This window comes from Seriola lalandi, unplaced genomic scaffold (genome assembly GCF_002814215.2).
Source record: "Seriola lalandi dorsalis isolate HSWRI2012SDOR001 ecotype SW California unplaced genomic scaffold, Sedor1 jcf7180002054377, whole genome shotgun sequence".
Taxonomy (NCBI): domain Eukaryota; kingdom Metazoa; phylum Chordata; class Actinopteri; order Carangiformes; family Carangidae; genus Seriola; species Seriola lalandi.
Genome location: NW_019524930.1, coordinates 493450 through 520978, shown reverse-complemented (window position 1 = coordinate 520978; position 27529 = coordinate 493450). Strand labels below are relative to the sequence as shown.

At 40.0% G+C, this 27529-nt stretch overlaps 1 protein-coding gene across 2 annotated transcripts in view; it reads left to right on the top strand.

Moving 5' to 3' along the window:
* Window positions 1-817: 817 nt before the first annotated feature.
* pde1cb (phosphodiesterase 1C, calmodulin-dependent b) overlaps window positions 818-27529 on the top strand; it is a 61810-nt gene continuing 35098 nt past the window's right edge. For both annotated transcript variants that reach the window (XM_023408949.2, XM_023408950.2), the window contains exons 1-2: window positions 818-1406; window positions 6846-6872. In XM_023408949.2, the coding sequence (XP_023264717.2) occupies window positions 1306-1406; window positions 6846-6872 (128 nt within the window). In that variant the 5' untranslated portion in view covers window positions 818-1305. The remainder of the gene's footprint in view (window positions 1407-6845; window positions 6873-27529) is intronic.

Here is a 27529-nt window from a genome sequence, read left to right as displayed (position 1 = left end):
TGGCCAGTTACGGCGGCTGATATAGCTGCGGGTGCCATAAAACAGTTAATCTTGAAACCGGCCTCCCAATCACCGTGTTATCTGACCAAATGAAGCAGAAAGGACATCTTTGCCTATTAAAATGTAGAGGGCGACACTGTGATGTTTGGATGCTGTAGTTTGTTGTTTGTATGTTAGAGCGAGTAGGAAAAAGGGACGGAGAGAATAATGTGTGTGTGTGTGTGTGTGTTATAGTGGTTGTATTTGTAGAATACGGGAGTGTAGTGAATGTGCTCAGTGGATCAGAGTAATCTCAGTCAAATCAGTGTCAATGCACCGTCTGCATGCTGTTTAATCCTCCCTGGCATGACATTTAATATGTTGTACAGCAAATGTATTGTCTATGTTTTGAGATGAATATATTACGTATCTAAAGCTGTTGCATTTGCACTCAGGTTAGATATTGATCTACACCTTTGATGAAGACATCAAAAAAAAATTACCTTCACATTCCTGATGAAATAAGCACACGTGTCTTTGAATTAGTGGGAAGGAAAAGCTGTCATTGTTGCACTGTCTCTCGGGGAGAGGTCCTGTTTAAAACCTTTTCTTTAACCAGAGGTTTTCTTTCAGTTCACTCACACCTGCACCGTGTCTTCTCCTAAAGGTCTCGTCCTCCTGTTCCTCTCCATCCCCACTTGTTTTCCCTCCCTCACTCCCTCTGGTTTTTCCAGTGGATGAAACAGAACATGGTCTCTCATTATCAGCCAGACTCCTCCCTCTCTTTGACTGGTGGTGTTTCTCCTCCCTCCCTCTTGTGTGGAGAGCTCGGTAGTGAGCGTTAATCCCGGATTGCGCTGCCCTGCCGTCTGCATCCCGTTGTTGCTGGGAGAGCATGGCACGGCTCCAGGACCCCTGTGCTCACACAGGAGAGAAGTGAGCGAATGACGAGAGAGACAGAGAGAGAGAGAGAGAGAGAGAGAGAGAGAGAACGGAAAGAGGTGCAGTTGGGCTGTTTCACGACTGTCACAGATACTTGAGCGCTGCACCGCACTGTTATTGAGTTTCAGTCACACACTCTCTCACACATAAACAGGAGAGAAGAGAGAGAGAAAAAGGAAGGATGACAGTCGGTTTGTCGCAGCTGTGGGTGCTAATGTGAATGAAGAAAGAGGAAACCTCGGTCACGTCCTGGGTTCCACCACATCGTAAACCTCTCTCTCTCCTCGCTGTGGCGTCTTCCTCACCACTCACACTTAAGAGGGATTAAACTTTTTTTTTTTTTTATCTCTTGTTGACCCATCCGGAACTCTGAGAGTCTCTGACATGGAGTCTCCAACCAAAGAGATAGAGGAGTTTGAAAGCACGGCCCTGAAGTACCTTCAGCCGGAACAGATTGAAAAGATTTGGCTCAGGCTCCGAGGACTGTGAGTATATCCACTCTTACTTTTTTCAACAAGTGTCTGTGTGAAGCAGGGCTGTGTGTGTGTGTGTGTGTGTGTGTGTGTGTGTGTGTGTGTGTGTGTGTGTGCGCACGCGCGCCTCTGCATGTCTGACAAACTGTATGTGTTTGAACAAGTCTTTTAATATATACATGTGAGTAAATGTGACGTGATGAATCACAGATAAATTCTGATAAAATCCTGCAGGAAGGATACAAGAGCACAGGTTTCATAATACAAGCCTGGTTTCGTTCATCTCACACTCATGTTGTTTACAGTGTGTGTCAGTTGCATTGTGCGTGTGTGTGTCAGTGAATGGCAGAGAGCAGAAGAAAGTAGACTGTGGAAACATAAAAAAAAGTAAGAAATAAGTAAGAAAACAGAGGGGGAGATTGGAATTGCTGAAACCAAACAGCTGCTCTGAGCTGCTTCCTTTGAACTATTTTGAATGGTTTGTTTATTTTATTGGGCAGAGAGGAATGAAAAGGAAACATCAGAACCGAAGTGGTGACCAAGGAAGGCTGGTAACACGCCTCGCTGCAGAAAAACATGTTTTGTTAAGTCATTTAAGTACTTTTTTCACGTCATTGCACCAGTTTTTTTTTTAAAGACACAAGGAAATTATGGCGTTTTGCTGCTCTTCTCATGACCGACTGGATGCTGCTGTTTTTTCTGCATATCTCATCTTACATGCAATGAACACCTGTTGTCCATGTAAGATTTTGATGCAGAAAGACTTTAGGAATTGAATGGTTGAATTCTTGTGTTTTGAGGTGAGCCAAAATTTTACCTTTAATCCATTTTTGTCTGCGTCTTACTGTGTTTTTCAGCCTGTCACACGCCCCTTGCTATTTCTCTTCAAATAATACAAAAACATCCTCAAGCCTCACATTCTTCATTTCTCCCAGGTCCTTTTTTTGAACCTCCCAATACATAATATATTATATATGATATTACTTTCTCCACATCCACCGACCAATCAACACCTCTGTGACCTTTCGCCCTGAGAGGAAAGCCCCATGCAGTTTATATGCAGGTTTAAGTGGGAATTTTCTCTTATCCATTTTCAGTTCTCATCATTATTACTCATCAGGGGGAGGAGACGGCGGTGTTGCTAGGAGGGCTGTGTTTGGGGAGAAAAAAACCCCTGTAATGTTACTGCTGGAGGTCTGAATGAAATCCAGTTTCCCCCTGCACCACAGATGACGACTTGAGTGGATAAGCCGTGCACAGGGCTGTTTACGATTTTCTGAAGTTCATCTATCAGCCCTCCTCTGCTCTCACATCACTCTTATTTATTTTTAGTTCTTATCATGTCATGGTATTTCTGTTGTTGCGTGATTAGTAATTGTTTCAGTGTCAGAAGCCCGATAGGTGCCCCCCACCCCCCCACCATCATTTTCTGCCACATTTCTTTTCCTCGACTGGCGTCATTGTCTCTTCCATTTGGTCACTGTCACAAATTTCCCATCACAACCATCTGTCTTTTTGGAGATTTAATGGAAAGTGAATCAGATGAATGTAAAGGGGGTCCAGGACTTCTTTTTTTTTTTTTTTTTTCTTCTTCATTTTTTTTTTTCATGGCTTGGCTGCAGTCTGCTGGGTGCTCTGAGGGCTCCTGTTGCGTGTCAGAGATCACATTAGCCTTTAATCTCACGAAGAGCCTCTGTCTGAAGAGAGGGAGCTCCAACTGACAGGCAGGCCCCACAGATGTATGTGTCACACAGTGTATGTTGTCTGTAGGGAGGAAGCGACAGAATGCTGTATGTGTGTGTGTGTGTGTGTGTGTGTGTGTGTGTGTGTGTGTGTGTGTGTGTGTGTGTGTGTGTGGTGGGGAAAAGATGGGGAAAGGTTGACTGCGCTCGTGCTCGTGTGGATAACATAGATTGGATGTGTGTTTGAGAGTGTATGCGGCAGCTTGGTGACATTTACTGTATGTGCTGCCAGCTTATCCTCGGAGATTTGTTTGGCAGCTGTATGATTTGTGTGTGTGAGTGTGTGCGCACTGGATGGCTATCACAGCACTCTCTCTGGCACTGTGTACTCCACCAAGTACACCAATCATCCATGGAAAGGCAGGGAGACCATTTACTTTGGACTGTTTTCCCTCTGCTCAACCTTCAGTGACGCAGTGTAAAGCCTGGTGACAGCCACAGATCAAGGAATGAACAGCGTGTTGTGTTTTATTACTTCCTTCTGACAAATGGCCCCTTTATGTATTTGCATCAGTGAATGGATTCCAATGGACTTCCATTAATAAATTAGATCACTGCGACAGACCCGACCTCTGCGTCACCCACTGATTAATGGAAATCAATGAATTATTTAATCACTTGATCAACAGTTCATCACAGAGCGCTCCCTTAAGGGGAACTTAGATTCGGCCCAAGGAGGATCAAGGTGGCCGGCTGACCGCCTGATGACACTATCTGATTTGTGAGGTGCTGACTGAAATAAAAGAAAATCATCAAAACACTGGTAGAAAGTAATGAAGTACTTCTATTTTACCATAGTATTTTCTTTTCATGCCATAATCATGTGAAAATTAATTGGCGACTATTGATGATCATTTTCATGCATAAAAGCCAAACATTTCATGGTCCCAGCTTTTCAAGTATGAGGATTTGCTCATAATTATCTTAAAATCATGGTGACTGTGGAGGCTTTTCTCCGTAGTTTTCCAAAAAACAAACAGCCAATTGATTAGTCTAGAAAATAATCAACAGATGAATCCATAACGAACTCATAGCGCTACCTTTCATAGAATAGTCACAATTCAGATTCACATAACAAACTACAGGAGTAAAATGCTACTTAAACACATGAGTAATATTAATCTAATGATGTCATGTATAATAGTATAACAGTCATGTTGGACAATTTTCTCCATTACCTTTACTTAAATAACATTGCAGGACTCTTACTTGTAATGGAGTGTCTTTACACGGCGGCGTCAGGACTTTCACCTTCCTCCACCACTGCTGTTAGCCGTCCGGCCAGCCAATCAGAAAGGCGTTAAATGTAGTTTATTTAAGGTTATATTTTTCCATAATAACGTCTCTGTGACCTTTGTGCTTACAATAATTCCTGGAATTTCCATGACCCCTTTCAGCCCACATCCTCATTATGCTGAGGACATTGCATTAAAGCCTTCCAATTAGAAGAAGCTCTGTGTTGTTGACACACACACACACACACACACACACACACACACACACACACACGTGGATGTAAAGCGAGCTCAGTGAGAGGGGGAAGGGGCAAAAGGTGGGATAAATGATAGAAGAGGAGGTGAGGAAAGTAGGAAACATCAATACTGTTGTTCCTCTCTGACCTTCTGGTTTCCAAGTCACATTTCACTTCCATTTTGTTGTTTATCTTTATTTGTCTATCTCCTGTGTTTTGTTATCCATGTCCTTTTGTAAAAACTCTTCTCTCTTATTGTCTCCTCCTTTTTTTTTTTTTTTTGTCTTATGTACTCCGTGTTTCAAATTCCCAACACTCTCTTAAGACAACCATCTGACTGTGAGACTTAATGTCTTTTTAATTTTAATTGCTGGATGGACCCCAAATGATTGATTTAATCTTTTTTCCCCCACTAATCTTGAGGGAGCTCTCAACATTTCTTTACAAAGACTATCTTCCTTAGCTTGCAGTTTTTACACTGAGCTCCAGAAAAGATTGATACAGAAAACGATTGAGAAACAAATCAAGCTAAGTGCTGGGAATTGTGCCTGACTGGAATTTAAATCCACATCTGTAGTCCAGTGGCAGTGGGTCCGTCCTTCCCTCCGCTTCGCTACTATGAGAGCCTGAAACGTGTGTGTGTGTGTGTGTGTGTGTGTGTGTGTGTGTGTGTGTGTGTGTGTGTGAGAGAGAGAGAGAGAGAGACAATTTAGCTTTTAGAGCCATGCTGTTAACTCTTCATGTGTGGGTGTGCTTTAGGCCAAATGTTAGGGTAAGCGATAGTAGGTGTGTTTTAACGTGACTGTGTAGGTTCCCTGTGTGTGTGTGTGTGTGTGTGTGTGGTCGTAAAGTAGGTGGGATGTCATGGGGTGGAGTGGTGTGTGTGTGTGTGTGTGTGTGCGCGCGCGTGCGTGTGTGTCGATGCGTGTGTTTTTGCATATCATTACGCCTCTCTTAAATCCCTCATCTGCATAAGTGATTGTAAGCATTTGAATTCCTTTTTAAAATTGCTATGCGTGTGTGAACACAACTAGATAACATGACTGCTGAGAAATAAAAGCAAACAAACAGTGCAATCAAAAAAGACCTTTTCTTATTTACATATAATTACTGTAAATCCACACATTTGATCCAGCAGCATTCACCTGTTTGCTTTTTTATTTTCTGGTTTTTGGCATAATGTCTGTTCCTGGAGGCACATTGGCTCTCATGCAAGAACAGTTTTGTATTCTTATCTCAAAACACTCTGACTTTATCTGTGAGATTTGTGTTTGAGTGTTTTGTGTGTGAAGTGTTTCAAGTTGGATTCACCAAACCTGTCCTAAATCACTCATTTCAACTCACTGAGTGCCACCTGTGCACAAGTGTTTGTGAGATCTGATCATTTTGATCGGTGATGCCCCTAAAGTGCTTCCTGTTTGTGAGTAGGTTTTATTCGTGAAATTGTTTGCCCCAAGAGTAAGAAGAGGAATTTCACACCTTTTAGCTTCAAGTCTTGCTGTCAGACATTAGTACAACAGTAGTTATACTGGGGCTCCCAAAACAATTAGAAAATATTAAGCTGCCAATGACAGAAATAAAGATGGAATAGTTTGACATGAAGCGACATGAAGAAAAAAAACGAAAACAAGGTTTTATAAAGCAAATTGGTCCATTACTTAGATGAGAAGCAGCCAGAGGGGACGTGACTGCCAAAGAGATGGACAAGAAAATGATATTCACCAGGTGATGTTACACTGTTGGGTGCAATGATCCTGGAGAGAAACCTGCATAAAGAGCCTGAGGAAGCTGCTGGAGTGGAAGCACTTTCTGAGAAACTACTGAGCTGTCGAGGCTGCTCTGCCAAAATATGACAATAAAATCATGAAACCTACAGAGCGTCTGATGATGACATGGCGAACAGAATATCGCTTTCACATTAAGTTTATTTTAGTCATGTTATGTTATTTCACTGTGTGAAATGTATTATTTATTATTATGTGAAGAAAGGCAGACTACATGTATGTGACTTGTGAAACGGGTGTAGAGCAACTTCATTTATGTGAAAAGAGAAAATTTCGGGGGAATGCAACAAATTCTCTTAAATCGCTCGTACATGCTGAGAATGAAATTATTACGACAAGTAGTTTTTGCATGAGAGCCAGTGTCTTTTATGTGAAATAGAAAAATCTAACATAGATCACAAGAGTAACATTGCAATCGATGCCTCACTATCCTTGTGTTTGTTTTCACTGGCAGGCGCAAGTATAAGAAGACGTCCCAGAGGTAAGACTTGCTGCTGGGACGCTGGACCTCCTCCTTCTCCTTCCTTCTTCCTCATCCCCATCTCTCTCCGCCTCCACCTTCTCCCCCTCCCACTCCCCCTCCTCCTCTTCCGTCGTTTCTGAATATTCCCCCTCTGCTTCTCCTACTCGCCTTCATCACTGGACCTTATGGACCTTTTTCTACCACTTTGTTTTCTTTCTTCATTATTCATTGTTTCTTGTCTCAGAAAGAACCTTTTGTAACTTTTATGAAAGTGCAATTTGAATAAAAGTTGTTTTCATTGCTATGGTTATTATCATTATTCTCCACATCCATTGCTGAAGGCCTCAGTCAAACAAGTGAAACACACCATGTCACACTATGCATTCACAAATATCTCTCTTTCTCTCTTGTGTTGATTCAAGTGTCAACTCATCGTCATTACCAGATAACTGGCACTCTAATGGATAGAAATTATGGTGACACAGATGTTTGAGACTCAGACATCTGAGAACTTGAAAGCCTAACAAACAAATCGAGTGCTATGTTATCTTTGTCATTATGAAACTTTCATTTGTTTAGCTGTTGGAGATGCTCTGGGGAAATCAGGCTCTCCATTAACTGGGACTTGAATGCATTTATTTACAAGGGTGAAAGCAGGGATTAATTAATGCCACTGGATGAATGGATAATGTAGATTAAAGTATCATTTGTTAGAGATGTTTCTGTATTGATCTGAAGCACACTGTCAGTGTCCTTCATTATTCATTTCAGCTTCCTCTATGATAATTTTTTTCTGATGGAGAGGACATGTTTTATGGCTTCAGGACCCAGGAGACCGTGTACAACTGAGATGTGTAAGACACATCTACAAATGACAAAACAACTTCTGTATTACAATGTGTTGTATATGATCTGATTTGGGATCCAACTAGCGAGGTAACATGTAACGCATTATTTTTACAGTTTCGAAAATTTGTAGCCGAAATCCTTGAACTTTTTCTCATTTCCTAAAAATTGACTCAAATTTAGATGAAAAGTACAAGGATATTTCCATGATAGGCCAATGCAATTTGCTACTTATTATAATGGAAATGGAGGAAGTGTTAGCTGCTACAGTGTTAGCTGCTTGTTTTATTTCAGTTTTTAAGAAAAAACATTTTAGTCAGTGAGGATGAGTTCTTAGTGAGACATCAATATCCATCCGCCATACGCTATAGGTCCTATTGGTTATTTCCACAGACCTTACTTGTTACCTTACTTGTTAAATAATGTGACTAATTAAGATTCTTTGTTTGTTATTTCTATGAAACTAATGAATACTGACATCAGTTTATCAACGAATTTTCACTTATAAGTTGTTTATTTTTCATTAAAAAGTCTAATATAATGAATAACTGTTGCAACTAACACTTTTTCCATTTCTCTTATACTTAATACCATATTGCATAGGCCTTCTGTAGATATATCCTAGTAATTTACAGCTAAATACAAAATCATTTGTAGGGAAATTATTGGCAGAGTTTCCAGCAAGCTACCTGGAAAATATGGGACCATAAAATAATTAATTACTGATAACTGCCAAAAAAAATCTATGTATATTTTCTACAGCTTTTATTTATAATGGAAAATATGACCTTTTTGTAAAATAACAAGTGTACTGTAGAAATGAATACGTTAACTTCATCCAAGTTTTATACTAAGTGGATGCCCGGACGACATGGGCTGACGATACACTGCTTTCATTGCAGTACTGTACTGTATATACAGACTTAAAACAAACAAAAAAAGCAAGTAAACCTACAGTATGGCACTATATCCATAAGTGTCAAACAAAACCACACTGAAGGTAATCCTTTAACAAAAACAAACTTAGTCCAGCGCTGTAGGCTACATTCATCCGACATGTAGCACAGATTGTCTGGAAGACGTTTTCAAGAAACACTGAGCTCAAAAATGGACAGAAGGATGTAAAATGCATTTCATTTTCAACAGAGGAGCAGGAAAAGTGTCACCACACAGGTGACACTTTTTTTTATTCCTCTGTGAGCTAATGGAAGCTTCCAGTTTCCACTGCTGAAGGCAAAATACCAAAAACCGAGAATGTGTTAGTCTGTCTCTCAGTACTTTCCTACTCTGTATGTGGCACTCAGCCCCAGGCCCATTAAGTGCTGCTGCAGACGTAAATCTTTAAAAATGGGTCAAAAATGTAGTAAACCTTTTTTAAAAAGACTAAGAAGTAAGTAGCTGGGTCCTGTAGATTTTATTTATTATTTTTTATTTGTTGGAGACTAGTTTCATTCAGAGACTGGGTTTCCTAGTGAGTTTTTCCAGCAGCAGGACGGTGTACTGTGTGTGGGATTGTTGTTTGTTCACTGTAATGAAGGAAAGTGTCACAGTGCCTCTAATTCATATGTTTTAATAGTTTTTCTCAACAACAGAGCTCTATGGCACAGAGAAAAAAGCTATATCACACAGTGGCTACACAGGCTATACTTTTTTGACAGTAAGGAAAATATGAAATATCACCGGCTTTATTCTTCAATGGACGGTAAACACAAGAAGTTCTCCGCTTTGGTTTACTTCATATTTCTTCCAACAATTTTTTCTTTATAATTTTAAATTTACAGCATCTTGAAACAACCACTAAAGACAGTTTATTTTCTATACTATGCGCCACCTTCTGCTTCAGTCTAAAGAATACATTGACACCGTTTGTGTTAATTTAGTAAGTAGGAAATTGTAACCCACAAATGAAGCTCAAAACAAGAATAGATGGAAGCGCCGCTCTAATGCTGCCTCATGGCATTTCCCTGTGAACTGTGGGATTTCTGCACAGTTAGAGTAATTGAACGAAACTCTCCTCATGCTACTTATTGGCACAGCGTGTGGTCGTTTGGAGTGGTATAGACCTAGCTGTTGGAAACTGTCTCTCTCTCTCTGTCACTGTCGCTCTGTCTCTCTCGCTCTCTCTGCTGGGTGGGTGAGTTCCTGTGTGGAGGAGCCGGGTGATTGACAGCTCCATATGTGTCTGTGTAATTATGGCCGGGCTAATTGGCAGAGAGGAACGCCGGGACATTGTCATTACTGACACACCAGGACAACCCCTCACACATGCAGATGGAGGGAGAGATAGCCCTCTTCACCGGGGGAGGGATGGAGGGATGGGAGAAAGGAGTGTGTGTTTGCATGGAAAGGGAGTTAGAGAGCTGAAAGAAAGGCTGTAAAGGAATAAAAGGTGTTCTGTGTAGGCCTGTGTTTGTTTGTGGGTTTTATGTGGGTTTGGTGCTGGTAGTAGGGAAACAGTTGCCTGTTACTATTTTGGTTATTGTTTTTTGATCACATGGTCACTATTGTGATCTGTGCTCTTTCGACAGTTTTAAGCCCCGCCTCCCCCCTAACTACTGTTGCTATGCCTGTCAGCTTTCCATTCTGGCTCAGCAGTTAACAGTGATAACAATGGCAGATTTGCCACTCATTTCTGTCCTGCTGGCCTCAATTTTCATGGCTGAAACAACTGTAGCTGTAGCGAGCTAGCTAAGTAAGCTAATGTTAGTTCTAGGAGTTGATGCTGTCTCCGACTTACCCTGTTAAGAAAAAGTTGCAGGGTCCAGGCATAAAGTCATCCTCACCGGTTGATCACAACAGTCGCTCCTAAATGTGGCATATCTTAACTGCAAGACTACTTTCCTTATGTATTGGGCTCTGAGTGCTGCAAAAAGCTGCAGGTGACCTACACTCAATATTGTGCCTGAAAACATCCTGTGTAGATACACACAAAGCACTGTAGCTGCTGATGCTGCTGCTCCGCTAACATACTGCTCATGCTGCGTCTCCTGTGAAGTCTAGCAAGTTACAAGGGAAATGGCCTTGAAGATGAGGACAGTTGTAATGCTCTGGCAATAACAAGTTTGACTGGGATTGCCGGATTGTAAACCGTTCCAAATCTGCAAAGATCGGTGCAGAGATTTTAACTTTCACCTGCACTCTGGTCAGTCACTGTCCAGGGGATGATTTAATGAGCGGTCAATTGAAAAAGTTTTGTGTCTTTGACTCAGCTTAATCTCGAGCTTCTGAATGTGCTCCACTTTGCAAGAAAGAAAAAAAAAACAGCATTTTATGTTATGTTTACAAAAAAAGCATTGATTACCCGAGAACAACCACTTAGCTATTATTCACCAACAAAGCAACAAGTAGATGGCTTGTGTATCTCTTTGTATCCCAAGGCCTCAAAACAGCACTGAATGAAACAGGCTTTTACTTAAGCCTGTAAATATGCTACAGTGGTCATTCCTTGTAGCCCAGCTTTTAAAAGCTTTAAGTGTTTTGCCATCTGATCCAGGCAAGCCTCCAGCCTTAAACAGCCTTATGTAGGCTGCCCAGTTGCCAACACTGTTCAGAGTGTGTGTGTGTGTGTGTGTGTGTGTGTGTGTGTGTGTGTGTGTGTGTGTGTGTGTGTGTGTGTTTATATGAGAGTTTTTGTGTCTCCTTTCGCTCTCCCAGGACTGCTGTTTGTTCAGATTGCAGCCATGGAAGCATTGCAGGGATACAGTACATGGTTTCAGTGGCAGTAATGACTCAGGCTGCTCGGGCATCTAAGGCCTGGTCCCCTCCACTTTGCTCCAGTCTTCAAACACTCAACGTGTGTTTTTCAATACACCTATGTACCAGAAGTACTGGGCTTTAAGGGAAGCGGCAATGTCTGTGTTTGTATGTGGATCATTTTAGCTTTGATTTGCACTTCCATGAGTGCAATGAGTCCAAGTCACGTCTCAAGCACTTGCATGAAATAGATTTTTTTGCTTTTGAGTATTAAGTCAGAAGTCAGGTTTCAATCCAAGTCTCAAATTCTCATTTGTGACTCTATAGCCTGACTCAAGTCTCCAGCTCTACTTAAGAACATTTGCAGGAGCGATTATTTTTCTAACTAAACCTTTTTATTTACTTACTTAGTTATTTTTGTTAATAATTAGAAAATTAGGTTGCTCTTCTCTCCATCACCTACTGTAATAATAACTTGACATTTGATGATCTAAATACCAAGTGTTAGGAAGATTTATTTTTCCGTTGCATGAAGCATCTGCAGGATAAGAAGTATTTAAGTATTTCTTTTCTTTTCTTTTCCAGAGACAGTGATAGAAGAAAGTGCCACCTACAAAAACTTTGTGAACAAATGAAAAGATATAAACATCTCAGTACAGTGGAAAACACCCGGGCGTTACGCACCACTGAGGGCAACCGAGGTCATGTCCTGTGAATTTTTTCGGGAAATTTGTAGTTTTAGCAACATGTTGATAATTTACATTTCACGTTTTAAAAACTATATATACTATGTATATGCTAATTCCTGTATTTTTAGACCCTGTATTTTACAATATTATTATCAAAATTGTATGACTAAATAACACCTAAATAAAAGATTCAGTAATTATTCATCAAACATTTATTCCTGATTAACAGAAAATAAAATCGAATAGTTAATTCAGTGAATACAAAATAAATGATCAAAGATAATTAAGAAGTCTAAGTTGTAAAAGGTTACAACTACGACTTTTTTTGCTTTTGGGGTGGAAGAGTGGTGAGGAATGTGTTGGAAGTACTAGGACTAATGAGTAGTTCTAATATCCTGGCTTTGGCCCTGGAAAATACAGACCAGACCATAAATGACCATTAATTATACAAAAATGTAATGTAATCCAAAATTAATCAATCAAACTGTGAATTTTCAGATACAAAATGTAATGCATTTATTTATGCATTCACAGGTACAGTGGCAAGAAAAAGTAAGTGAACGCTTTGGAACAATAGCGTTTGTGTTAGAATATGGTCAGATATTCATCGAAGTTACAATCATGTATGAATCAAACGTTCACAGTGTAGGAAGGAAAAAGTAAAGTGTAAAGCCCTTGACTAATGACATCAGCAGAAGCTTATTGGAGTCATGAGTTAGCAAACCTCTTGCCAAGCTCCAAGTTATTGGCTTGTGGCCGTATTATGACAGTGGTTCGGACCACTCAGCGATCAATGAGGGAAGAACTACTGGCTGCTGTTGAGAAGCAACTGTTCTGGTGTGGTGTGTTTTGTAAGAGTGCCTTTCATCTACAAATCTTCCTCACAAAGATAGCAAGAATCATCCAACTAGCGTGCAAAACTCCTGAGACTGAAGCTCAGTAGAAGTTGAGTAGGGCAATAAACCAGCAGGACAATGACTATAAACACTGAAGTAAATCTACGACAGAACGACTTCAAATAAACAAAATCCACCTTTAGGAGTCAGAGCCCAGAGCTTAAACCAACAGAGATACTGTGGAATGACCCGAAGAGAGCCGCTCACACCACACATCCTGAGAATATGGCTGAGCCCAAGTTTGAGGTTCTTGTTATTGTTGTTATTAAAGCCAAGCATTCACTTACTTTTTACCCCCAACACTTAGAATGTTTAATGAGTGCATTTAATCGAGACACAAATTATTGTGATTGTTTGTGTGTAATTAGCGTAAGCACATTGTGTTTGTCTAGACTTGTGACTTATGAAGATCAGATACGATTTTATGACAGATTAATGCAGAAAACCAGATAATGCCAAAGGGTTCTCATACGTTAACATGCCAGTAAGTAGCTCGGGTCCATGTAGTACAGCAGGACAGTAATTTAACTCTAGAAAATAATATTTCCATAAAAATACCAACAGAGTGAACAGTGAATGAAGAAAAACCGGAGGGGAAAAAACGAGCAAGAGCAATAGAGCGGAGGACAGATATTGTCAGGCTAAGTGTCACGAGGGAAAATTGAGCTCTTTGGTTAATGTTGGTAATCAGGGAGCAAATCTTCCAGGCTGCCTTTCAAGAACAGTCCACAAGATGCCATTACCCGAGCCTCTCTGTCTCTCTTTTCTGTTGCTCAGGGCCATTCGTCAGTCACCACAGCTATCGAGACACTTATTGGAGATGATTCATTTGGGGCAACGACGCAATATTGCAACAAATACAGGAACAAATACAATCATATCTCGTAAAAGAAGTAATTGTCTCTTGAGCAATTAAGGAGCATAAATTACAGTGGCAATAAAGATGATGATGAGCTCAGATTGAGACGATGTTGCACGCTGTTAATCAATTCAAAATAAAAATTAGAAGCAAAGATGCCACTCCAGGCTCTATCGAGAAACAGTCTCACTTTAAATATTGACTGTTACTACAAATCTTCAGCCAAGCATAAAAACTTTTTTGCAATATTTTGAGTTTTTGTTTTTACCAAGTGAGACGCCAACTCAAGTCCTTTTTTGTCTGACTAAACAAAGTATTGCATGGATGAAAACACTTCATTACCACTGATGATTTCACTAAATAAACATAAGGAAATGTGATCTAAATGATCATTTCCAAGATTTAGTTTGATGGAGAATAGAACAATAAAAAAGTGTTGCTTTTTCATTATACTGTGGGTATGATGAGTGTAGCTGTATCATGATATGCCACCTACCTACTTAGTCTCTTGTACGTTAAAGGAGTAAACTATCCAAACTTAACTTAGAAGAAGTGTTTTGATGGGGAAAAAAAGCAAACAGAGGCATGTGTTCTTTATTCCAGTCTGTTTGGCTTTAGACAGACAGCAGTGCAGCTGAGAGAACTCAGGACCTCCATTTCCTCTGTAATTGTTTTCTAGTTGAGATATTGAGTTGTGGCTTGTTTTTGTTGGGTTCCCAGTGTGTACCAGTTTTTGTCCATGTATTCTTTGCAGTACAGCCACGGTAAACTTATGATTTTTGGATGCTTCATTATTATAAAATGACTACAAGTGGCTTTTCTGGGGGAAATGTCATTTTGTGGCTGTTTTCTTACCGGGGTTTACAGCACAGGTACATTGATGATCATGCCTCTCTTGCTTTTTCCTTTCTCAACTCCATCTTTCTCCACCTCCTTCCTCCCTTTACCCCATCCCCTCCTCTCTCCTACTACCTGATGATTAAATGGGTAATTGCGCGGCTCAAACGAATCTCCAAGCTTCGGCTAATTACATTCTTCTCAACCGATCACCCCCCCCCCACACACTCCTCTTTTTTCCCTTTTCCTCCACATCAAGTGCTCCTTTCTTTTCTGAGGTAACCACCTCAGTTAGCATGATTCACGCCACGTTGCAGTTTTCTAAACCACGCAGGTGCCGAGGGACACATTTCAGTTTGTGCATCAGTACACATGCACAAACTAAAAACACATTCTCTGATATACAATATCTGCACATATGCAACATGTGCATATATATACAAACAGCTGCCTGTGTTGGATTTTCCATTCAGGTCAAACAATACCCCTCAAAGGCTGCACACAATGAGGCGAATCACTTTCAAATTGATTTTTTTTTTTTTTTTGCTTTGCTTATCATCAAGTGACATCAGAAGCGGGTTACTGTATGCGCAAGTACCGTATTTCCATTCTTCAGCAAAGGGCTTCTACACTGATTATTTTCTTCCTCTTTGCCTACCTCCATTATTGAGCTACTAAGTGTATTACCATTCTGAAGATTGATTACAAAGCCTAAATGATAGGCTTTTATCCTAAGTTGAGGCTACGGCAAAGATGAGAGCATAGACGTCACAGGCTTTCTTGGTGCCAGCCCAGCTCACGAGGCTTCCCCTTCCTTGCTGCCTACAGCAGATAATATTGCAGATTTATGGGGCAGATTGTCTCCTTAATCTGGTTGTTTATATCCAGCCTTCCTTCAATGCCGCCTCAGCCTCTCCTCTCCATCCCACCTCTACCCTGTTCCTGCTGACTATTCGTCCAAAAGGTATTACCCCAGGTAGATAAAAAGAGACAGAGCAGGAATGTGTAACTATTTGTGTTTTTCACATTTGGTCACGCTGTGTGAGAATGTGGCTGTGCTCATAGTGTTTTGTATGCTGAATGTGTGCTCCTGCGTGATGCCCTGCGGCCATCTGTATAAGTGTGCACCTGTGTGTGTATGTGTATGTGTGTGTGTGTGTATATGTTTTTCTTTCCATTCAGCTATCTATCGCCTCACCTCATTCATCTCCAGCTAACCCAGTCATTACGGCTCTAGTGGGAGCCTCAGACTTCACATATAGAGTATTCAGATTTCTTTCTGCGGCCCACAGCCTCTGTCGTAACCAATGTGAAAGACCATGTTTGCAAAATAGGATTTTTCTAAAGCAGAGGTGTGTAAAGCCAAGAAGAATGCATGAGATTCGTCGAGGCAAGCTTTATATGTACTGAGCTTTCCAGCGCTATGGAAGTACGGGCTGTAGCTCTGACAGACCTTGCATAACCAGAAACATGGAAAAAGTTAGATAAAAGTCTGGGGCAGAGCCTGATCTAAACAAGAGGAAAGTGTTTTTGGTTCAAAACATAACTGGATTTTCAGTTTCTCAAACAGACACGTCCTCATGCAGTATTTCGCAGACAGGACTGGATGTAATGTCTCTCACTTGGATATGAATCACAGACTGGATTGATTACAGGGAATATTTGTTCTGGTGGTTAGCAGGCACAAAAATCCATCCAATACAATGTTGCCAGATGAACCTAATATGTTGTCCCCCAACTGCTGGGGGACAGGAAGTGCTGGGAGCGGTGCAATAAAACTGAGTCAAAAATACTCAAAATCGTCAGCTCAAAAACTGAAGTATTTACTGCAGGGTTAATATATTGGTTTACATTATTTTATACCTTATATTGATGCTCTTATTGTAGTTGTAACCACCTTTTACAGTATCTGCCAGCATTGGCAGCTTGTTTGCTGCTTTGTTAATAGGCATATTCCTACAGGTAAATCAAAACAGTAGATTAAAAGCATTAACCTAACTTTTCACTTTTTTGAATAAAGCTTTCAGCCGCTATTGGATAGTAGCCAAGTAGATAATGGCTTGATTAGTGATGTGGTGCTTTGCAGCAAGCTGTTATGTAAACAGTGGACAGTGAAGGATTTGGCAGTTTAAAGTGAAACATGTTGTTGTTTGTCACTTGGTAGAAAGCTCCTTTGTCAAATATGGAAAGATTAATAAAGACTTTGGCTGTGTGACTGTTTGTGTGTGTGTTTGCAAGTATTCATCATACCTGGCTTGTGTGTGTGTGTGTGTGTGCGTGTGTGTGTGTGTGTATGTGTGTGTGTGTGTATGTGTGTGCATGTGTGTGTGTGAGTATGTGAATAAACCTGCCAGTGTTTGCTTTGATGTTAATCTAAGAGGAATGCTGGGAATCACAGCAGTGACGCAGTTGGGTCTCTGTTTTCTGTCGTCATTTTCTTAACGCGCTTTTGGACACGTCGGACCAAACATCCTCTCCAGATAATAAACTGTCAGTACAGTAGTTCACTGTTACACACTAACGCTCAAGCGGACTGCATGGTTTGCTTTAGTCATTCATATTCTGCATTTCCTCAATGACATTTAATTTAAGCCCTGACACATAACCTAATGTGGTAACGCAGTTAACAAAAAGCTATCAGTCAAAATTACTTTAACTTTGTTTATTTTGTGTTTTGTCTATTTTTTGTCAAATGTATTGGACTCGAATAGAAGTGTAGCGTGGCGGAGAGAGAGTCTGTAATTATAACTGTACAAAAAGAACAGTTACACTTAATGGACAGTTTAAAGGCAACCAGATGAACAAAATATATGATAAACAAAACCATCCACAAAGTATAACATGTGCCAATATTGTCATATCGCGACACCCCTATTATTAATTATTACTATTTGTTTCTTAATACACTGCTTATAAATGCTAAATAGGGGCATATAGTAAAGTGTAACCCTAAAATACTTACTGGGATAGTGGTGCTTCCACAGGGAGTTCGTCAATTCGTCACTGTGCCCATGAAAAGTGGTGTACTGTGACAAATGCTACTTTGGTGCAGAATGAGTCATTATATATTTTCTCCATTTGTATCCTCCTTTAGTGAACGCACACACACACACACACATCCTGGGACCAATGTACAATATGATCTACACTTATTAGTTGATGCTCTACATGCGTAATCCCCTTTGCACTCCTACAGATACAGAAACATACAGGAGTAATCAGGACTAGCTAATAGAGGGGTTATACACATAATACCATGTTGAATTAATTATACTGCAGCACTGAGAGGCCTAAAGACAGATGTTTTAAAACATTTGTAATGTAACAATGTAAGATCTTTATCTTGCTCAAGAGAGCTGTAGAAACAACAGAAAAGGTGGTTGTGTCTAACTGAGACCTCCCAGTCCAACAATCTGAAGGAAATGAGTGGCCTTCAGGGTAGCATCAAAGACATGAAGATGGAGAGGAGTCTGACTAATCCTCTCATCTCCACACTGCTGTTTGTTCCCGCTGATCATGATGAAGCTTAATTGAGTCATTTGCTGATTTTGGTCACCCTGGTGTTTAATGGAGACAGTCGGCGTTTCATCATGATGGCCTGAAGGGATTTTTTGGTTTTGGTTGAATGATTGTTTTCTCCACTACTCTACTGTTATTCTTTAGTAAAATGGAAAGATTTTTGAAAAGGAATATGACAAAGTGATCCTACACCAGGATACAATGAAAGGACTGGTATCAAGGCAGTTTGTACCCGTATTAGACCGTTTTGCACACCACCATTTGAGCTTTATGTTGAATAATCACAGGAAAATAGCTCATTTCACAGCTACAAAAATCTCAGTCTATAAAATGGTACTGGCTTTTACTCTGTGACTTGCCAGTTTGTCTTTTGCTGTAATAAAGTCCCTACAAACCAACAGTGCGACTCTAACTAAACTAACAATAATCAATAACACTAATCAATCGCCACTGAAGTAGGACCACACTTGTGTATTCTTATGTATATTACCAGTTCACAAAACAAACCTCTCGGGTTACATGTGACTTATGAGAGCAAACTCATCAAGTAGCTACAGGGCTGCTATTGTTTCTCCTTGTTTTAACTTTCAGGATAATGCTGATGATAATTGTTTCTTTAAAATCTGAGGGAAGATGTACACTTATCCCAGTGAGGTGCTGGCTCACATGAAGACATTAAATAAAGAGAATGGAAAGCAGCACATGTTTTGGCAAACAGGCTTCTCCAGGATAAGAACATTAATACTGATGAACACAGTAGTTACAAATCAAGACAATCACTTTGTGCTGAATTGAAAGCATACCCACATTATCCACTGATACAAACCAGAGCAAAAGTCAAAATAGAGAACATCCTTTATTCAAATGAGTTAGAGAACTCACAAAACACAACTAATGCAGTAGTTTGCATCACTGGATTTCTTTAGCAACAGTGGTCAAGTGTTGTCATGTACAGACAGTGTCTGAAGGAGTCACAGAGGTTAGAGGGAATTACTCCTTTCATTAGATTTTGGGTAAAGTTACTGTGGAACCACAAAGCCAAGAGTGTATGCTGCTTTATCGCTCGACAGTCAGAGACCGGTCCGTAGAGAGTAGTATGGAGCAGAGTTGAGAAGAGAACTCTCGTATCAAGAAAAATCCAAGCCCTGAATACTTTAACCGTTATCATTTATAGTACCGCAGTCAGTTAATGTCAGGAATTACTTTTGTGGTTTGCCCGCTTTGTGCCCCTGCCACTTTTACTGTTGTTTATTCACCTCTGTTGGTGATTCCGTACATCACCCAGAGTGAGTTGAGACACCCTCTAAAGAACAGGCCTGAATTTATAGCTCGATTTACCCACAGCTGCACAAGACCAAGACTTTTTCAAGGATAGCAAACATGGCAACAAGAGCAACGTGAGTTTTGTTCAGGAGAATTGTGTAACGGATGTCTCCTTGTGTGATTGTTTGCTCATGGCGGACTCTAAAGAGAATATACAGTGTACACTCTCATGCACATGTGATTGATCGGTGTGTATGAGAATGAAATCCACCTGAGAAGAAAGTAGTCTCACTCCCACAGTGTCCACACTGATGAGTTCATTTAAAGCTGTGACGCTTTGGTCGAAGAAATTCAAGTTGTGGCATCAGCGCATGTTTTAGAGTCGATTTGTTCCAACAAAGCTCAGAAAATGGGAACGGACCAGGAAAACTGCGGCTGCAGTAGTATCTGTGCGAGAATGTTACAGTAGACTCCCGAAAGCACATAAGCTATCACTGCTTAGACAATGTCTCATTAAGTGAAGAGAAATATGTTATTTTAGCCAGAATGAGAAATAGGGGACTCATTTAGTGTGTGCTTCAATTGAGAAAATAGGAGAGTTGAAAAATAAAAAGCAGTGAAATGATGAATGGGAGAAGAAAAATGAATCAATGTTTAATTTTTTTTTTTTTTTTTTTTTTTTTTTTTACAATCCGTCTAAATTATTTAACTACTCTATTAATTATTTACATGTTAATTTGTACTCTCCTTCCACATTACCAGCTTGGACAGAGAAGATTGAAAACTTATCGTCAATAACTGAGACTCAGGGTTTACAGTGCGATTCAGGATAAAACCATATTCCTTCCTGACTATCGGGCACAGTTTTTTTGTTGCACACATAATCCAAGGGCATATATACACATAGTATGAAGAAGAAATTCGTAACTCAATAGGTATGTTTTCATGAGCTTTTCAGTGAACCCTGTAGGAAGGCTCAGCTTGCTCACATACATTTGTTATGATTTACCAGGGACACTATAATGGGCGCTGAAATACTGAAATGCCCATATGTGAGGCTCGTAAAATGGGCTGAATAATGGATCTTTGGGAATAAAGGCTGTGGTTGCAAGGTCTTTTCTGTATGTGTTTGTGTGTGTATGTGTGTGTGTCAGTGTACTATGCCTGTGTGAAGTGGCCCATTGCCCAAATAAAGTGCACTCTGGTGTCCTTGTTTGTCCAGGGGTTGAAGGACAGACCAGTGATGATCACTCACCACAGTGCACCACTTTTCAGCTTTTATTGATCTATCCGTGTGGTTGTGTGTGTGTGTGTGTGTGTGTGTGGTTGTGTGTGTGTGTGTGTGTGTGTGACAAGGACAAGGGCAGAGACAACTGTGTTTGCCCCCCCCCCCCGTTCTTTCTCTTTTCCTCTTTGTGTTTTAGAATGAACTTGAATCTTGAATTATCTTTCCATGTGTGGATCTCTAACACCGAGGCTAAGAGGATATGACACAGTGTTTGGGATATACCTTTTGTTTCTGTGTTGTTACACCTGCTCCCATTGTCATAGTAACACTGCAGCAGCCATAGTTGGCCATCACTATGTCTGGATTACTGCTGTAATAATCTCTGATAGATTTTCAGGGCATTTATGCACTATCTGTTATTATGTTCTGGCTTAGAGTCAAACACGTAATCTAATTGAAAGCACTATTTTTTATACCTCTCCTATTTCATTGAGTTAGCGCTGTGGTCTGGCCTGTGTGTGTGTGTGTGTGTGTGTGTGTGTGTGTGTGTGTCACCTTTGTCATTGTTTTGCTTCAGGGATGTGTCTACCTTTACAATAAGTACAGTACAAGGTTATGTCAGCCCAGCCCCCTCTTCATCTCTCAGTGACCTTCACATCTGCAGTTCTCAGGGCTTCTGGGCTCCCAACATGTGATAGCACACATACTGAAATCATCCATGAAAGGACAGTCAAAATCAATTGTGATGCTCTTTTATAGCAAACTTTCCCAATTTCCCTCGCTGGACTCTCCCTGGAGTCTCACTAAACATTGCGCAGTCTTACTCAGTCTTATGTCTTGTACGTTTCTCTGCCGTGGTTGAGCTGGAAAGCTGGAATACATACATCATGTACATTTCCAATCATACACGTTCAAATAAAACTTTGCTTTAAAAAGATTTATAATAATTATACAGTAATTATAATTACACTAATTATGTAACTATTTCAGAACAGCCTATTTCAAAAGGTGTGACTGCAGCGTACAAATGAGTGTTTTCAACCCTGTGCTTCGACGTCTTAGATTCACTTTATTTACAGGTTACATGTTTTGAAAGGTTATTTTATTTTGTTGTTGATGGTTATCTATTGACCATGTTTAGTAACAGACCATTTTATATTATTTTCTGCAGTGATGAAGTTAGACCGTGTTGGCATTTTCAACCAGGGAGGTGTGACTGAGGCTTTTAAGATTTTAAGACCACCATGCCCCCACACCAGTCACGAGAAAACAGTCTGTTCCGTCTGTCGTATTGATTGGGATCATATTTTCATCGTTTAGTCATTCATTTAACTGTGCATAAGGTATTTTTCTTCAAACATGGAGTTACTCTGACCCTTATTTGCAAGTAGATCGAGAAAACCACAAAAAAAAACAAAAAAACAGATTGCAGTCAGATTTGTGATCTGGCCGGTGGCGATGCCTGTACTTATACATATATAAGTGTAAATGAACATGTCTAAAATCCCATCTGGATATAAGACACTTGAAATGACAAGTGTAAATGGGGCCAGAGTTTCCTTGAGTAGCATTAAGATCAACATAAAAAAAAAAAAATCACATTTATCTGCTCATATCTTTTTAACATAATTTTAGGATCTTCATAACAGACGACTTTAAACGGTTAACTTCAGTTCCGTATTCACGTTTGTGGGGGAATCTGTCCTCAGAACAGAGTCAGCAGAGGGTGAGCAGGAAGATGTAATGGCATAGAACCAGTTAAGATGATGAAGGTGTAGAGGGTGAGGAAGTGAAGGCGACCATCAATGCGGTGCGAAGGATGAGGAAGGTGAGAGGAATACTGAAAAATATTGTCAGACTTCTTATTGAGACATATTCTATTATTACAGTAATTCTTTCTTCGCGTAAAGACCAGAGAACAAAGATACAGATCATTTATAAAGGACAGTGGACACCAAAAAAAATGGGCATTTTTACTGGCAGTGAAAATGAGTTACCACGGCTAGACTTATCCCCCTCGAGTCCCTCTGCTAAACATACTACTCCCTCCTCCAGCACTAAGATGTGCTTTCTAGACACAAAGAGGCCCTCATCAGACAAAAATGAGGCTCTCTTCAAAAATCACAGAGACCTTCATGGACAATAACCCCCTCCACAGAGACAAAAAGTCCCTTCAGAAACACATCAGTGACCTCGAACGTAATGCTGGCCCTCTGACACAAGAACAAAACAACGCAGGCAGACAAACAACCTGGGAAAAACTGACCTTTAGGATGAAATCAAATAAAGAGAAAGATAAAGAGACACCACACGCCAACCCCCTCGCAACTGTACAATGAGAAGTGATATTTCACATACTGTATGTATGGCATTCATATCTATAAATGACAGCAAAAAAGCTTGAACCATGAACCTTGGCATCACCGAACTCCTCTAGAAGAAGAAAAACATCATAGCCCACGAATTCTGCACGAAATATAAGGCCTGAGGGCAAAAGAAGGAGACCCTGTTCCTGGTCACCTGGGGGGTGAAGGAGAAAGAGACCTTGCGTGACGACAAACAAGAGCCTGAAATAAGAGACTGACGTGGTCACCAGGAATGACTTAGGCAGGAGCTCTAAACAAATGCTTGAAGCAGAAAAGGACTTGAATGCAGAGTTGTATGTCAAACCCCATCTGCCAGAGGAGATGAAAAGGCTCAAAGGCTTTGACGAGCTGTTTAAAGAGGAATTATATCAGCAACGTCCTCTATTCTAAAACAAAGGACCTTGAAAAGAAACGCAGTGAAGTGAGGCTCCTCAGTTATGGAAGCACAAATCCACATGTAAATGGAAGTAAGAGGAGGAGAATAAAGCAGCATATGGAAAACAAGAAATTCAAAAGTTGTAGTTGAGGCCTCTGAGCTTACGGAGAAACTTTGACAAGAGCATATGGGAGTCCAAATGCCCAAAGGCTTTGACAAGCTGCTTAAGGAGGAGTTCAGCGAGAATGAAATGCATCACAGAATGAGATGAACAACGTCCTCCATTAAAACAAATCCAGGACTTCAAAGAACAGTGCAGCAACGAGTTGTTTAAATTTTTGGAGATGTGCATCCCGCTGCTTGCCACTGAAACAGCCCTTTTTGCGCTGCACAATTTGATTAATTAAATCTCATCTATGATCAAGTGAGGAAGTTACTTCTCATCTAATTGGGTCTTGCACAAATACTTATTCCGTATCAGTGAACCTTCCTCCATCTGCCTGTGTAACGGCTTTGTTCAAATGACTGTGTCACTTCATCTTGTTTACTCCAAAGTCTTTAACTGTAAATGTGTTTTTGAATCGTTCTCCAAGGCGTCTCACTTTCCGCAGCACGAGAGAGGTTTTTTTCACACATCTCAGTTGTCCTAGATTGGTTGTTATTGTTCAGAGAGTTTCCTGTGCCCACATGGGCCTGTCAGGTTGGGGAAAAAAAAAAAAATGTTTAAATCATTAGCCTAGCGATAGCATTTGACAATGACAACACCTGCTGCTGGCATCCAGTGTGGTGCTAGCTAATCAGTGCTGGAAAGATTCCTAAGAATAACATCTGATTGTGAAACCAGAGTGTTTCTGGGTTAATCGCTATTCTAAGGTCATTAAGAAGTTTCAAGTGTTGCATAGCAATTAGATCTAATTGTGGAATGGGAGTATCTTGTATTTGTGACTGGAGAGATGGTTTTTAACCCTTAATTAGTTCTGGGGTTTGGTTGTTGTGTTTTCAGCAACACATTACTGATATTTCTACAGTTTTTATACTGTTGGCCACTGAGCAGCATTAATAAAGCAGCTTGGGGTTAAGTGGTTTGCTCAGAGGCATCGGGGGGGGGGGCTTTTCCGCACTGTGCATTCCTAAAGCCAGTTGCAGGGACTTGAATCGGTGAATCGTATGCTTTCAAAATTGCTTTTTGCAAATTCTACCACTGCCTGCAGCTTCACAACTTTATATGAGTGTATGTGTGTACTCAGTGTGTGTGTCTGACAGAGACAGACACATATCTCTACTCTGCATGACTCATCTGACATGGGAATTCAGCGACCTTGGAAGATCTGGTCTTTTCTTATTAAGTTTTTGTAAGTGAATTACTGGCCTTTAATGACCCTGTTATGAAGTGGAGACATGGTGGACAACACTGAATGAACAGAACAGATGACCAAACATCATGGACCATGGACATATGAGACCTATTTTACAACAGAAAATGTTAAAAAGCAGTATTTTCAATAATTAAAGGTACTAGAGCTTTCAGTTTGGTTCTGTACCCTGACATACACAGTGAAATAAAAATTCATTTAACCTCTCTCACTACATAACAGCAGAGCGCTCTCATGAATATCAAGAGCAACGCCACTCTTTTATTTCAAAGTTTTCTACATCAGCTTCAACATTTATCTGGGAGCGCAGCTGCCTAACATTTGCTTGGCTTGTTTCTTTCAACTTAAGATCCTGACCTGCAGTTAAAATAGGTAGTTGAAAACTACCAAGATTTTGAAAGCGTATCTAAACAATGTGGCTTAAAACAGGATAAAAAGTCAGCTTTGAGGTTCAGGCAGGCAACCACAACGCCGACACATGCACGTAGGAGAAGATGCCATTGACCATAAGTGAAATCACAGATTTTTCTAGGTTTGAAAATTGCTGGAAACATAATGATAATAATAATAAGAAGAAAAAGAAAACCCCTCAACAAAATATATAACAAAACTCAAGTCATTTTGACATTTTAATGTAAAAAAGTTACACATTGTAATATACCCTGCATGACAACTGAATCATCAGCAACAACTCAGATTTTGTCAGTGACTCAAAAACTTAGACTACGACATTTGGGGAAAAGGAAATGTTTACTTTTAGGTTTTACACTTAACCAGTCTGGTTAAGATGTATTGGGTCATAAAACATTTACTGTGTCATAGTATCACTTTGTCAGTTCATGGCAACAAATATCTGTTCTGACAGCAAAGGAGTTTACTTTACTTACACATTTTCTCTGTGCCTCTGTCTCCTATAGACCTGTGCTGGAAATGGAATGCATCCTTTAATCTCTCAGATTATGTAACTCACGCACAACAGCCCGTTGGGGATTATTTAACAGCACTGACACATGTAATAGGAGAGAGCATCTTTGACAGGACAGTTAGTATCGTATGGTCGCTGGAGAGAAATCGAGGAAGGGATTTGTATGTGAGATTAGAGACGTGGACATTGATTATTTTACTTTACGACATTTGGTTTTAATTCTTTCGTTTTTATACCTATTAGAATCACTCATTATGATAGATTTTCAGGAATTTGTTTTGGTAGCCTTGATGGAAAAACATAATGTCAGTTCATCTAGAGTGCATACTGAACTGATACGTATGGTACAAGGTCAAGATGTCACATTGTAGATATACTGTAGAGAGGGGGATACAAATGTTCCATAACTCTGTATGTTTACTGTTTCCTCCTGTGAATTGTTTGAGTGACAGGAGCTGTACAGATCCTCAGTGAGGTCAATTAGTGCACTTGGGTTGTTTCGTGTCAGGCCACTGAACTTTGATTACACACTAAGGTTTCTGCAATTTCAGATATCTAACTGTGTTTTGCATTTTAACAGACTGGAGTAGCTGTGCGGCAGTGTGTTGAATGTTTGATAGAGCTGCTTCAGTCTGCTGGCTTTGCTAATCAGCTATAACAAAGAATAACACAGGCATATTATCTGGGTGCTGTGGTAGCATTTCCAGATATTAATGCAAAAATGAATTACATGTTGCTTTACTGTGGTGAATTTAGTGAATGTTCTCCCTAGCTAGATAAAAATAAAAGGTACAGATAAAGTCTGTTTAATGTCATGCTAAACATATTAAAAAAGGTAATGTTAGCATTTATAGCTATATATTTACCAGTCTAAAAGAAATATTTATTCACCAAGAGCTGTCTCCAGCGGTGGACAGCAATGCCAATTTCAACTTGTGACTTTTGCTTCTATTTCTATCACTTTCTATTCTTTTCTTATACTTAAGTTAGAATGCTAACCAGCCAACCCCAACCTGGTCCGCCCATCTTGTCACTTTCCGATACCGAGTCACTGTAGCAGAGAGTGTATTATAACCTCTTGAATTGTAAATGCAACGATGACTGAAGTGCTTGATAAGTGACCACCACCATCAGATCAACAGATATTACAAATTTGTTACACTTTACATTACTGCAGTCTACTTTTTAGGGGATATCCAATCTTGTAGGAAGCCACAGGTTTGACTTGAAACTTATTTGAAATATATAATTCATACAATAATCATCATGTAAGTATCTGTTTATATTTATGTTAACGCTATCATTGCATGGTGACCTGGTGGCGGGCTGCTTTGGGTTTCCTCTTTGTTTTGCTGTTGACCACAAACTTCAAGGTTTGACTCTCCAGCACCATACCATAGGAACACACAGCTTTTTGGTAGCTGGCTCTCAAATTTTACATGCAAAAAAGCTTCACTAAAACACCAAAAAAAAGTTGAGTTATTAGTGGAAGTCTTAAACACAAAGATTTATAGTCATTCTAAAAGCTAATCTGGAAAATGGCAATAATGTAAATTGTGGTTAATGGGCTAAAGTATGCAACCATAAGTACTGTCCACTTTGCTGCTGAAACACTGCAAATTTCCCCACTGTGGGATTACTAAAGGACTGTCCTATCTTATCTTCAGAACTATAAATATGACATGTGGGATACGTACTGAACACTGGTTTCCTTCAATTGATTAACAAATGATTAACACCTTTTGAATAGTTCCCAAAAGTATTTTGCGATAAATTCACAGGTTCATGAATCTTAGAGGCAGGAT